Source organism: Gopherus flavomarginatus, chromosome 10, assembly GCF_025201925.1.
Source record: "Gopherus flavomarginatus isolate rGopFla2 chromosome 10, rGopFla2.mat.asm, whole genome shotgun sequence".
NCBI classification, from domain to species: Eukaryota; Metazoa; Chordata; order Testudines; family Testudinidae; genus Gopherus; species Gopherus flavomarginatus.
The window spans coordinates 52,797,251-52,811,840 of record NC_066626.1 but is presented as its reverse complement, the minus strand read 5'-3'; the positions used below and the strand labels follow the sequence as shown (position 1 = coordinate 52,811,840).

Here is a 14,590-nt window from a genome sequence, read left to right as displayed (position 1 = left end):
TGAGTGTTGTCCTTTGCTGCTGCCTAAACCAGGGATGTATGCTCATGTATGTGTATTTTCCTCAAAACAAATTAGCCATTCCTACTGTTCATAATAATAAATAGTGTAAAATTGCAATTAAGAGTTGCAAAACACGTTGATAGATTTAGAATGTAATTATGTTCACAGATAACTGCAAATAAAAAAGTCAAATCAAACCACCCATGGGAATCAGTTACAATGACTGATATGAAAATGTAGCTGTTGAAAATATAGCCTGTTCCTTACACTCAGTTCTCCTTATTTCTCCTAAATCTTCTGATAAAATCAGTTTTCTACCATAATATAATTTTTAATTTCAAATTTTCAGGTATGTGAATAGGCATGACATCAGGCATTGAGTTGACATTAGCAGCAAAACATTAGAGGAGGAACCCCATTTTTAAACACTTGATTATAACTTGTAACAGGAGCCAATACAAATGTTTTGAGATTAGCAAAAGCACAGTACATAAAAGTGAATTACCATATAGTACTGTACAGTGCATAAAAGCGATTACAACACAAAATTTAGCCATAGTTGAACAGGTAACTATTTCCGCCACTTTTCTGGGTCCCAGAAAATTCTTTCTTACTGTGCCCAGCCCCCTGGCATACAGCCTGAAAGTGTGGGGCCACTCTACCCATTAATTCTCCAGCCTGGGCTGTGTTTCTCTCAATGCTTTGCCAGTGACAAACAGCAAACTCCTCCAAGTGCTGTTCTCACAGCCACTGGCATACAGAGAGACAGCCAGCAAAGTTGCATGAATGCTTTTTAAGCCACTCATGAACTGCACAGAGGGAAATGCCAGCAAATTCCCTCCAGATCCCAGCCTTGCAACCCAGAAATGTACCCTCTTACACTGTTCAAGACCAAGCTCATTAATTAGTTTGCTGCTTCATAGTGGACATGCACCAGCCTTTGTAATCTGAGCAAATTCCCCAAGCATTTTAGACAAACTCAGTGGTAAAGATAAAACATTAAAATAAGTGTACTGACTACAGAAAGATAGATTATAAGTGGTAGGCATAAAGGTCAGAGATAGTTACCTAAGAAATAAAAAGTAAACACATCCTAAATCCTAAACTTTATCAGACTCATTAAGCTTTTTTCACCTCACTGGATGTTGCAGGCAGGTTACTGTTCTTAATACACAGGCTGAGTTCCCTTCTCAGCCTGGGACCAGTCTCAGCAGTTCAAAATCTGTCTTGCCAGTGTTCTTGCTGCCTTCAGAGTAGATGGGTGAAGTGATCTCATGATGCTACTGGCCCCTTCTTGTACTCTCAATTCATGGACTTGGAAAAATACTGGCCCAGGCATGTCTTGGTGGGCTTTGCTGAGTCACAAATCCCCACTGTGTGGGGCTTGCATAACTGTCTCCTATTGAATTGTAAATCTCTTGTTTATAGTTCCGCTGCTGGTCAATGGCGGGTGATGGTTGTTTAACAGCCACCTGGGTATGGGTCACCGCCTTTGTTGCCATTGAGGAGCTAGCTGTGGGCATCTCCTAAACTCACAACATATTTCAATAATAACCATCTAGCAAAAATTTCATAACTCCATATATAATGATGATCTGTATTTTTTCACAGAATAGTGAGTTTTAGAAGATCATGACCTTTTATAGGATACATTACAAGGCATTTGTTGTAAAAATAAAATAAATAACCATACACTAGTATTGGGGTTACAGGGCGTATTTTGAGGTACCATATGTCATGCCTACAAATAAACATTTAATATGTATGGGCTGACTGAATTGTGGCTAGTTTTCTTCCATGAACATATAAGTGAGCATGCTCTCTAGCAGCCTCAATTCAATTTTGCATCTTTTAGTTTTTGCCATGACTTGTGCTTCTCTTTTTATACTTCCTCTAATTGGTTTTCCATGCCTGGAATCTCTTTTGGCTCATATGTGGTCTTTGTTATAAAACATGCAGCTGCTAATAATTTCTCTACTTCTGTGCAAAAGCAGATGGAGTGGAATAAATTCTTAGTAGAATACTGTGGCTCTGAGCTCCAGGTACAGGGCTCCAGTTGAGATACTGAATGGACAATGGTAACCCAGAAAAGGGATTGGATAACCAGTTCCAGGAGTGATTCCCCCTTTGTTGTTGCCCTACACAACCCATGCTGCTAGTTGCTCACTATTTCACAGTTTTCTCTCTGTGGCTTCACAGAAGGAAATGGCAGAATACATAGTAGAGAGTTAATGCTCTCAAAGTAAAGTAGGAGAGCCGAATCACAATCATCTATTAAGAGTTGTGTGGATTTTGTAGTTAGATGAGCAGGGCAGGTGCATCAAATATTCAGTGAGAATGTTTGAAATTAAGTGAATATTAGGGCAAGTTCTGCAAAACTGGGATTATTTTTATGAATAATCTGTCCAAACGTGCATTTCAGAAGTGTGCAGGTATTTATTGAAGTTCCTGCTTTCTGTGTGTGTGTGTGTGTGTGTGTGTGTGTGTGTGTGTGTGTTAATATAAATTCTGTGGAAAAAGACTAAGAATTTGCCAGTTGGGGGGGTGTTTAACTTTCTTTTTAATGCATTTCAAAATCTAACAATGTTATATAGCATGCTGGATATGCCACTACATCAAAATATGTTATAAAAACATTTATAGGTATAAAACTTCTTTAAGAAAAATGTTTATCATTTGTGTGCAGTTGGTAGAATTTACATAGGCAAAACCCATTACCTGTGCGGGCATACGCTCATCATGCCGATATATTCTCACAAGTGACACACAAAGGGGAACATGTTAAAAATATGGCCTGTAAAATGCTACATAGAAATAATAATAACAATACTTAGCATTTATTTAGCATATTATATCTTCAAGATGCTTACAAATGTGAATTGATTAATCCTCACATCTAGTAGTTAATGTAAGCATTTTTAGGCAATGTATTATCTTCATTTTACCTGTGGGGGATTTAAGACAAAGGGCAGTTAAATGACCTGCTACATTCTGTGTCAGTGCAAACCTGGGAGTTCTTGGCTCTCAAAGAAGGTTATGTTCCTTGGATAGCAAGATGACTAATCTGTGTCTAGTTCTGCATTGCAGATGGTCTGCTCTCTGAAAATATAAACAAAGTCTCTTTTATGCTGAGATGGGAGTAAACAAGAACTTTTAAACCCTCAAGATTTGGTACTATTCATTTAAACCCTGAAGAGGCAGCTTAATATTGTTACATTAATGTTTGTCACTTTCTAATTCCAAATCTAAATAATTGGCCATTAAACTACATTACTATTTTATCTACAAATTTGGAAACAGAACAGCCACCATATAAACAGTCATTGTAACTGAAGTCAGGACCGGCGCCAGGGTTTCTCGCGCCCTAGGCGCACGGCCATTTCGCCGCCCCCCGCGCTGAGCCCGCGGCTCTGATGGAGCTGCTGCAGGCATTCCTGCGGAGGGGCCATTGGTCCGTGGCTCTGGTGGAGCTGCCGCAGGCATGCCTGCGGCAGGTCCACCAGAGCCGCCTGCTGCCCCCCCAGCAAAATGCCGCCCCCTCAATGATCCTGGCGCCCTAGGCGATTGCCTGGGCTGCCTAAATGGGAGCGCCAGCCCTGACTGAAGTACACTGCTTTGAGGTCAATATAAAGCAATAATATAGGAATGATTGGCAGCATGAGTGATTTTTTTTTTCTCACAGCATGTTTCTGGACTTTTTAAAAATCCATGTATCTATTAACAGTCATGACCCAAACTCAGATTGCTATCTGCCCCTCTGGTAGCTGGTATCTGTGGGACAACAATGTTTAGTGCAGTTTGTTCTTTTGTTTAGTGTTCACTTCTGCAGCAGCTACATACTTCAGTTACAGAGATCAAAACAGAAATGAGCAAAAACAACTAAGAATAAAAAATTCAGTCAAGTGCTAAACAAAATAAATGTGTCTTGTATTGTGCCTGAATTGCCTGCTAGGTGGGCTGCCAAATTTAAATACATAACATAATTGGAGAGAGAAGGAGCTATCTGCTCATTCCACACTGCTATACCCATTCCCAAAGGAGCTGTGGAATTGCTGTATGCCTGTGTATGTGTAGTCCTAATACAGCTGTACTTAACTCCTGATGAATGACCACATTTACTTTACTGATATAAAGCCCAGTTATTTGGGGTCTATACAGGGCTGGGTTTTGGATTAGGCACTATAGACTTAGGGCCCAACATTGAGTCATCATGTGATAATATCAGAATGTACGGTTTAATTTTTGATAGCCCTCATGGTTGCAAAGAAAACTTAAAAATGTGAACCAAGAATCTGTAGACAGCCAGAAACAATAGCTCTGAGAGGTATGAACTGGCATCTCAATGGGATGTTAATTCCAGAGCTCACTGTGCTGGGATGCCCTGCCAACACCATTTCAAGGGACAGGAGTCTGCATAACTCCTAACTGTCAGGGTAGTTAAACACTGGAATAAATTGCCTAGAGAGGTTGGGGAATCTCCATCTCTGGAGATATTTAAGAGTAGGTTAGATAAATGTCTATCAGGGATGGTCTAGACAGTATTTGGTCCTGCCATGAGGGCAGGGGACTGGACTCGATGACCTCTCAAGGTCCGTTCCAGTCCTAGAGTCTATGAATCTATGAATAAGAAGCATACAATCAAAAATAAAAAATTATGTATTTCAACTATTACGTTAATATGGAGAAAAAATAAATAATTATTCTATGAGAAATAGTTATTCTATTCTCAAAGTAATTTCTAGGTTTGAGCTCTGCCTAATCTGTCTGTCATTTTGGTGTAATAGTCATAGTGGTAAATCTATGTGCTGGTACCAAGTTAGGTTCTGATCTGCAATCTTGTTTGCACATGACTCCCGTTGGAGAAGAGCAGGCTGCAAAATCTGATGAATTGTTTTTATTCAAAAATGCTTGTGACATTTGTTTTCTGTTCACTGATGAGCTATAGATTTAAATGTATTAAATGACAAAAGTAAAAATTCAATGAAAAACAGAACTGAGGTTGTTCTGGTATTTTGTGACACACACACACACACACCCCACCCATTTTCTGACCAGCTCTCTATTGGAGATGACAGTAATTTTGATTCAAGAGAATTATTTGATTGGGGATATGCAAAATGTGCAGGTAAGTGACAAAAAAAGGCCTATGTAGCAATCTTTCTGATACAGGAACATATCTCCAAAATAGCTAGTCAATGATTTCAGCATTTAATTAGCACTGGTGTGTTAAATGCGTGAAAAAAGCATAACGTGTTTATATGACATATTACAAATCAAGATTCTATACATTCAAAATCAGGTTAGATTTGATTTATGTAATTTTATTTCTTAATAATTTATCAAGGCTTTTGTTCCCTTTTTTGTTGCAGGGATGACATGTCAAGCCCGAACTTCATATACCGAAGATGAAGTTCTCTGGGGTCACCGTTTTTTCCCTGTGATTTCCTTAGAGGAAGGATTTTTTAAAGTAGACTATTCCCAGTTTCATGCAACATTTGAAGTCCCTACTACACCCTACAGTGTGAAAGAACAGGAAGAAATGCTTCTTATATCTTCCCCTTTAATAGGACCAGCTGTAAGTAACAGTAAAGAAAGGAATAATTCTGTAGAATGTCTAGATGGTCTAGATGACATTAGTACAAAGATACCCTCAAAACTGCAGAAAATGACTGGAAGGGAAGACTTTCCCAAAAAACTACTAAGGATGAGTTCTACAACCTCTGAAAAGGCCTACAGCATTGGGGATTTACCTATGAAACTTCAGCGAATAAGCTCAGTTCCTGGCAACTCAGAAGAGAAACTGGTATCTAAAACTACAAAGATGATGTCAGATCCTATGAGTCAGTCTGTGGCTGATTTGCCACCAAAGCTTCAAAAATTGTCAGGAGGAGGAGCTAGAATGGAGGGAAAACTTCCACCCAAATTGAGGAAGATGAATTCTGATCGCTTTACATAACAAGAATAGACATTTAGATATTATTTAAAGTTTGAATTATTAGTCAATCCAATTTGGGCAGGAAAGCAAACTCTGAAGAGGGTATAATAGCTAAAAGGTGAAAGTTTCCTAAGCACTACATGCAAACTGGGACAGCAGTGTTCTTCCCAGATAATGATGTACTGTAAGTATAATGTTATGAGGAAAGACCTGAAGTCCTGACTGAGGTCATAGGAGAGCAAATATTAATTGGCATGTAGTATCACAACAAGCATGCAATAATAGTGTGCAATTTTTGCATATAGTTTTCTGGCATGATTCTTACTATATTTATATTGTATATTCTGAAAATATGTAAAGGGGCGGGTGTTATTCTCCCCTCTATTTCTTAAGGGTAAGTAGTAGGTAAAACATGAGTAGGAAAGTTTCAGGGCAAGTTATAATTTAATTTAAAGTGTATTTATTTTTTCTGATGTAGATTGTGATGTTTTGTTCAAACAAAGTAGTTATGGTGCATGTTTTCTTTCTTAAAATAAGGCTATAAGCATTAGTCAATTCCAAACACCAAATTTCTTAGCCTTAAATTATTTGCTTTAATAATGTCTTTGTTTTTTTTCCTACCATTACAATGCTGGGAGAATTTAAAGTGTACTTCATAAGAGGTATTAGCAAAAAATTGTACTATTTAGGGCTGGGCAAAATATCTCAAAGTTTGTGTTTTAAGTACAAAATTTAAAATAAAATCATGAGATCATCTTCTTTGATGACTAATAATAATAGTGTAACAAAACATTCAAAATGGGCACATCTGCTTGATTTTCTTATGTAAGTGGTATCAGTCTGATAGGAAAATGTAAAATCGACTGCTTAGACTTTGAGTGAAATTTTGTCCCAATTACATCAAAGGCAAAATACCGATTAGCTTCAATGGGGCTGGGTTTTCACTCTCCACATTTGGGACCCAGTCATGCAAACTGTTACTTGTGCATCAGTGGGACTACTTGTCTGATTAGGGACTACTCACTTGAGTAAGAGTCTGCAGGATCTTTTGCTTTAGTTTTCCAACCAAATTGGAATTTCACAATCAGAATTATTTTTTCTGAATTTTCAAAAATTGCTAAATCACTTACTGAAACGGCAAAAAATGTTAATGCGCTCTTATTGTCGACAAAGTCCATCTAGGCAACTTTCTCCTCTCTTTTAGGGGAATTTTTCTCTCTTGCTTTTTGAAGTGCAAGAGGTCAATTCTTCATAAATGTATTTTTGAACTTGTTTTATTTTTCATTTCACTTCGTTCTAAATTCTCTTGGCAGAGATGAGCCAGCCTGGTATAGGTACCGCCAGCCCAACCATGGGTAGGTAGTATTTTGGTACCGATCCTCTGCTTGGAGTTGTCCTAGTTCTTCCACTAAAAGTTGAACTTCTGTATAGCATACATCACAGCATCTGGAAATACTCATTCATTGATGCCATATCATTACTAGAAGTGGTGCTTTGGCACAGTATCTGTATCTGGTTTGGCGTTTCAGGAATAGGTCTGGCTTTCGGGGTATCTTCAGGCAGTGAGTATTTCTGTGTTGGCTCATCTCTATTCTGTTCATAAAAGGGTCAGTGTCATTAATTTAACCATAAATGTGTAGCTGGTGCACTTTTGGAAACAGGGTCATTAAATAAGACAACAGCAAAAATAATAGTAATAATTACTATTAATCCTGATCTCAAAGTGTGGGATGTAATTTTTTTGTAATTATCCAAAAGTACGGTAGTACCACAGTGAACAGGAATCTTTTTACTTTCAGAACATACATTGTTATTTTGATAACTGTGTGGTGTTAACTGATTTCAAAGGGCGTTGGACCATCTTAAGTGAGAGAGTGCACATTTGTAGTACTGTGTAAAGAAGTAGTAATAATAGCAGATCTACCAATATCTGGAAAAAATATTTTTTTATTTTATTTTGTAATTGGTTGTAAGGAATGAAAAATAGGGAACCTACATTGCTAGAAGTGTTGATCCAAATATAACAAATGATACACAACACTGTTCACCATCTGCTAATTGTGTACTTATGGATTTCACATTTACTTACTGAGTTTTTCAGAGTTTATAATGATCTGTGATCTACATTGCATGCTTGTTAGACTTTTGGCTAAACTGTCAGCCCTTTGCACATTATTTGGGGTGTGTAGTAGTACCATGCTGTAAATGCCTGGTGAGCAAAACTGTGATGCGTTAAAAGATTAATTCTGACAGCTTCATTGTCCCTTTGGTGTTGATACTTTATGACAGGCATTCTTACAAAATACATTTGACATCTGTGCCATTCAGGTCTGAAAAAGTCCTGTCAAAGCAATTTTTGGCACCTCTTATTCCATTGTGTAAGTTTCTGCAGTGTGGAATGTTTTTTTAAAAAAAAAAAATCTTACCCTTAAGATATTAACTTTTTAGCATTTGCTTTTGGGAAACTTTGGAGAAAGTTTGTGCAATATCATCAAGTATATTTTAAAAAAGTAAATAAATTATGCTAGTGGAACCTGAATACAAATGGTATGAGAATTAGAACTGTTGATAAAGTGCAAGTGAAACACAAATTACTTAGGTTGTGTCTACATGACAAAGTTTGATTGGCGTGCACCTGCAGACTTTTAAATACACTTGGGCACGCACACACTTGGGTGCTTGTGTTGGCGCTGTGCATACTCACCATAAGTGTAAAATGGGGTGCACCAGAGCTAGGTATCCCAGTATGCCCCATGGCACCATCTGGTGCAATGCCCTGTGGGATATTTTTACTGGGCTTTGTGAAATACCAGGGATTTCTGGGAACTAGGGGTCAATTTTCCACCATGCCACTTTCTTCGTCCTGTAGTGCTTGCCCCAATCCCATAATTTTTGCACCATTTTAAAAAACTTCCACAGTCCTACAAACTGCTTTCCTGTCTCTACCATCTCTGGCAAAAGCCTGGACCCTGCACAGCTCTGCACAATTCTCATGAGTGTTGCTAATACAAGGCAAACAATTCTCCTGTATTTGCAGAACGTGAATGAGTACTACTACAATTGCTCGTGCAGTGAGGAAGATGCAGAGATGTTTAAGCACAATGACTGGATGGAGATAGACATAGCGGGGGGCTGGGAGTAGAGATCCAGAGCAGCTCCACATGGTGAATCTCTGGGTCTGGGCCTGAGAAACTAGTACTGATTGGTGGGATTGTATTGTAATGCAGGTTTAGGATGACGAACAGCAGCTGCAGAACTTTCGGATGCAAAAGGCCATGTTCCTGGATCTTTGTGGCAAGCTCACTCCAGCCCTCCAGTGCAGACACACCAAAATAAGAGCTGAATTGACAGTGGAGAAGCAAGTGGCAATTTGGATTCTGGAAACTTGCAATACCAGATTGCTATCAATCACTGGCCAATCATGTTGCAGTTGGAAAACCCACAGGGGGAGCCACTGTCAGACAAATGTGTAAGGCTGCACAGGACTGTGACTTGGCAATGTGCAGGAAATAGTGGCTGGACTTTCAGCAATGGGGTTTCCAAACAGTGGTGGGGTGACAGACAGACAGATATACTTTTAAGTGTGGCTGATCCTGTGGTTTTCACAGGTCAGTGTATGTGTAGCTATGGCTCTCCTGGTTTCCCCCCAGTGTGGCGTGGTAGCAGTAAAGATGTATACCATATTGCCACTTGTTACATGGGGGCGGGTGGGTATCAGACCATGGTGTTTTCCAAGGCCTGGAAAAGCTACTGAGTCTGAGGTCTCTGGGCATATAGGTCAATAATGCTCTGTAACATCTAAGTTTGTTGTCCTAGCAAACCCATCATGTCCTAATGCACTTCCCAGAATGCCTTTTGGTCCTTTTCCTTCTCCTGCAGCAACCGCTTTCTCCATTCTTGGTCTTTCTACATTGTCACGGTCATATGTCTTCTCCAAGCCCTGTGTTTACAGTCTGAGTTTGTAGAGGATTGGAAGATCTCACAGAACATATTCTCCCTAGTCCATTTCTTTCTCCTCCTGATCAGGATCAAATATTTAGCAGATCTGGAGGGGGCACCTCTCAAGACTACCAGGTCAGAGGTTGCTGATTAAAACAGACCGATATTGCATTAGATTTATACCTACAATGGAAAGGGAATGATAAGTCTAAAATCTCTCATACGTTATTTCCTGTAATAAGAAATCCTGGTTGTCACTTCAGTTTTGGAGCGACTCGCTACAGCACCACTCTGCAGCTCAAGCCATGGTGAGTGGGGTTGTTCTTTTGCATGGAAGGTTTAAATGCTAGGTGCCCCTGGGTGTGGGTATAGGCAAAGTGCAGTGAATATTGGCAGTATTTTCACAGGCAGTGATAACTTTGGCTGATATCTCGGCACGGACAGCCCTACTGCCAATGGCATCCCAAAACTACCTAGGCCCATATGCTGCACAGATAGGCTATTTACTGCAATGGTGCCAGCCAAATGCAACACAGAGTGTCATGGAAAAATCTCTCATCGGGGGTGAAGAAAAAAGGCTATCATCCCTAGCAAGGTTTGGGAGAAGATCGCAGAGGTTCTCCATGGACATCACCATTCAAATTAACAAAGTTCTCTGCATGACCCCTGCCCAGCCCAGCAAACCAAAGAATAGAAAAGTGGATGCCAATTCTATCTCTGATTGCTCTTCCTCTGCCTGAGCACAGAGCAATAATCTGGTGTGAATTGTGTAACCAGACTGCCATATTACTCTCTGAATTTATTCTCTACTATTTTTTTCTAACATTATACCAGTTTTTGTTCTCTGCATTTGCTGATGAGATGGGCACCCTTTTTTAAATGGTGAAGAAGAGCAAGATGGGAGGGAGATGAGATTACTGGCAATAAAAAAAGGGGGGAATTGATTATAAAGAATAATGTCTGTACACACTTGCTAACACTCCCTTCCTATCAGCCAGCTCATCTGTGTTCAGATGGTGGGACTGGTTTGAGTCTGATGGAAATTTAGACTGCTTCTGGCATGGTTTTTCCCCTTCTCCTTACAACAGGTATGCAATTCAGGCTCCTGCAAAACATCCACAATAGAATGCAGGGTGCTGGTAGGGTCACTGCCAAGTATGGCCTGCAGGTCATTCTAAAAATGGCAGGTCTACAAGTTAGCATCAGATTTCTTGTTGCCTCCCTCTCCTTCTGGTATCCCTGACAAAGTCACTTCATTTTCACACAGAACTGCTGGTCATCTCTGTTGTGCTGCAGTTTCAGTATCCCCTGTGCAATTTGCACATAGATGTCTATATTTCCACAGCTATTCCATAGATTTTACAGTCTCTTCTCCCCACAGGCCAAGGAGATCCAAGACTTCTTGTTTACTCCAGGTAGGAGCATGTCTAGTAGCATCTATGTGCAGAGCCAGCATGGCCAGAGGCACACAACAAAGGTAGGCTGGTAGGTGTGCTTGCCAAGGTAGGCAATCAGGAAGAGTCATTTCAGAATCATACGGGAGATGCTAATAGAGAGGTGGGATGGTTAATGGATTCCAGTCTCTGTGACTGTTGGCACTGGAGTTCAAAATTGTTACGGGGACATGCATATTGCGAGACAGTTGCTGGACGACTGCTAGGATCAGCGGAGGTAATTCAGTATTTACACTTGCACTGCATCAACCTTAGTAGGCCCACCGTGGCTCTCTGACACTCAAGGAGGTGGTGCTGTGTGGATGGGCACTTATTTTGGTAGGAGATAGGCATTGGTTTAGACACATGCACAACTAGGGTCAACACAAGTGGACTTAAGTTGGCCTAACTTTGTAGTGTAGACCAGGCCTTAGTAATCTGAAGAAATCATGCTTTGAAATTGGAAAGTACTGTCCTTTTTGTGTTATGTTTGATGCTGCAAAATATTTTGATAAATATTCAGTTATGATTAATTCAAAATACCTAATTTTTTATACAAAACATTCACCCTTCCCTGCTGGGAATAGGGCTGCTGAGTCCTGTGGCATGTACTAGAATATAATGTATGTTAAGACTAAAATATTAATAAGTACAAACAAACATGAATAATAGTTTGTGTTTTTTAGCAACTGAAGTTATTCTGGGTTAATATTTAATTTATTAGCATAGCCACTTCTCTCATTTCATCATTTTTGTTTTTGCCCAGCCCTAGTGCTTAAGCTAAAAAAGTATTTCTGACTGACTGCACAGCAGGTCTGTGTTCTCTACTGCTGAATTTATGCTTGAATTATATTGTAAATTGTATATATTCAAATTAGAATAAACTAATTGCATTTTCTGGCATGCAATCTATAATTGTATAAATGTACAAGTTTTTTTGGATTATACAAAATTACAAACTCTTGTATTCGTTAATACTGCAAGCTCAGTTTTATCTAAAGCTATATTAAACTTTAAAAAATTGTTGGGTTTAAACATCAGTGTACTTGTCATTTATCAAGTGTACCCTACGTATATTTTTTAACAAATGAATAAATATTCAGGGTTTTGATTTTTGTACAATTATTTAAATGATGAGGTGGTAATCTTATGATTTGGCATATACTATACAAAAATGACAGGTCCACTTCAAATTAGGAAACAAGAACGGGACTTCAGGTGATTCAGTTTTTAAGCAACAGTGATCACAGCAAAGAACATTTCTGGGGGGGCTTTGGGCCTGATCCATCTCCTTTTAAAGTTAGTGGAAAGACTTCAACTAACTTCAGTGGATATTGGATCATGATAACCAGCTCAGTAGAAGTTATTGCTCATAAATTGTATGATATTGCCTCCAGGTATTTTGACTTTCTGTACACATGTGCATCCCTCTATGGCACCTCATATGAGTCAAGATCAAAATTAAGTTCTAAACATGGAACCAGCAACAGGCTGTCTTTGGCACAGATAGGTGTATCATGTCTCTTTAAGAGCATTATTAAAAGCTACTTCCTGTCCCCCACATATGATGTAATTTTTAAGGTTCTTCTGGGAGGAAAACTCCTTTTCCCAAAGCCTGTGTTAGTAATAGGCCAAATACTCTTTGAAAGTGGATTCCTGATTTTATTTTTTTATGTGTGTGTGTGTATATTATTTATATATATATATATATATATATATATATATATATATATATATATATATATATATATATATATATATATATATATATATATATACACACACACACACACACACACACATATTGACTTTTCTTTAATATGCAGCCCTTCTTAATAAAGCTGTTTACTTAGGAAGCTACAGGATGCGGTTTCAGTTAACCTAGATACTGTGATTAATACAGGTCCATTTCAAACAGTTTTTGAATATCAGACATTTCGATAGTTCATTTTCTCTTATGAGATGGATTTATATACCTACTACTTTCTAGAATTCTTGTTTCGTTTTAATAAAAATACTCTACACTGAACCAAAATATCTCATACCACTATTGTAATTGTTTAAAAAAAAATTACTATATAATATGGTAGTGGGGTTTTTTTCTAAGTCATCTAAATTTGCTGGTTCAGGAAAGAGAATTAGTTTTGATATGAAGGGATCTGTGAATCAGACTTTAGTTGCACTGTCACAACCTACCAAGCTGTTCCCGTATCATGCTACCCAAGCCAAAAATATCTTCCTAATGCAGCCTCGGATGTTATTTACCTGCATATGATTTGCCATCCATTGCATCAGTGTGGAGGGCCTTTATAAATAAAATTTTTCAGTTACAGCGTAGTTCAATTATTCTTAGTGAACATACCCTAATGTTCAGGAACATCCTGCTGATATCATTCCCAGATGTTTTGACCTGGTGGTGCACAAATTCTCTTTTTGCAGGGATGAAAGCAGGAACCTAATAAAATAGAAGTTTAGTGGACTTGATGTAGATCCATCATAGAACATTCAGACAGAATGGAGCTGTCCAAAAGACTTTAAGCTTCACACTGCTATAAATGAGAATTAATTTCATGCTATGTTTGAAGGTATCATTGTTAGGTCCTATATTTCTTTACATTAACTATCATACCATCTGCACAAAAGTGGGGAGTTCTGCTTCTGTGGCCTACTCTAACTCTGAAAAAAATCAGGCACAAGATGCCTCCAAAAATCCATGTCCACTTTTGAAAACTTAAGCATTCTGAGCTTCAGTTCCCCAATAGTACAATGGGACTAACAACACTTTCCTGCCTTACGGAGGAAGTTGTGGGGTCCTTGGGCACTACAGCCATTGGCACACGCAAGTAAATGGAATCAAGTGGATTAACTCCAAATTTTTCTGTAGTCAGCAGTTTTGGGGGGAAACATGCCACTTTTTGCAGTTACCCTGCCTCCTCTAGCCCTAGCCACTTTTTCCATGTCAGATCTTTGCTGCCTGGATATTTTGTGAAGAATTTATATGTGAATTTTCTCCCTTTACAGGTGAGGGCAATATTTGTGGGCCCTGGATAGATAGGGACAATTGTACTGAGGTACACTGTGGGAAGACTTAAACTTCTGTATTTAATGCAGAGGCTGTTTCATCTTCACATTATTATGGGAAAAACCCAATTTGCATCAAGGATTTATAGTCACAATACTTTGGAAAAAACACAAATATTGATGTTAATTTCATTCGTGTTTTCATCCCCTTGATGCTAGAAAATGCATGATCAAGAGAGAAATTGGAACCAGAACTTTCAGA

At 38.7% G+C, this 14,590-nt stretch overlaps 1 protein-coding gene across 1 annotated transcript in view; it reads left to right on the top strand.

Moving 5' to 3' along the window:
- The window catches only part of KCNJ3 (potassium inwardly rectifying channel subfamily J member 3), a 204,451-nt gene extending 192,169 nt beyond the window's left edge, over positions 1-12,282 (top strand). The window contains exon 3 of the mRNA XM_050969283.1: positions 5,370-12,282. Within this exon, the coding sequence (XP_050825240.1) occupies positions 5,370-5,956 (587 nt within the window). The 3' untranslated portion in view covers positions 5,957-12,282. The remainder of the gene's footprint in view (positions 1-5,369) is intronic.
- Positions 12,283-14,590: the final 2,308 nt, after the last annotated feature.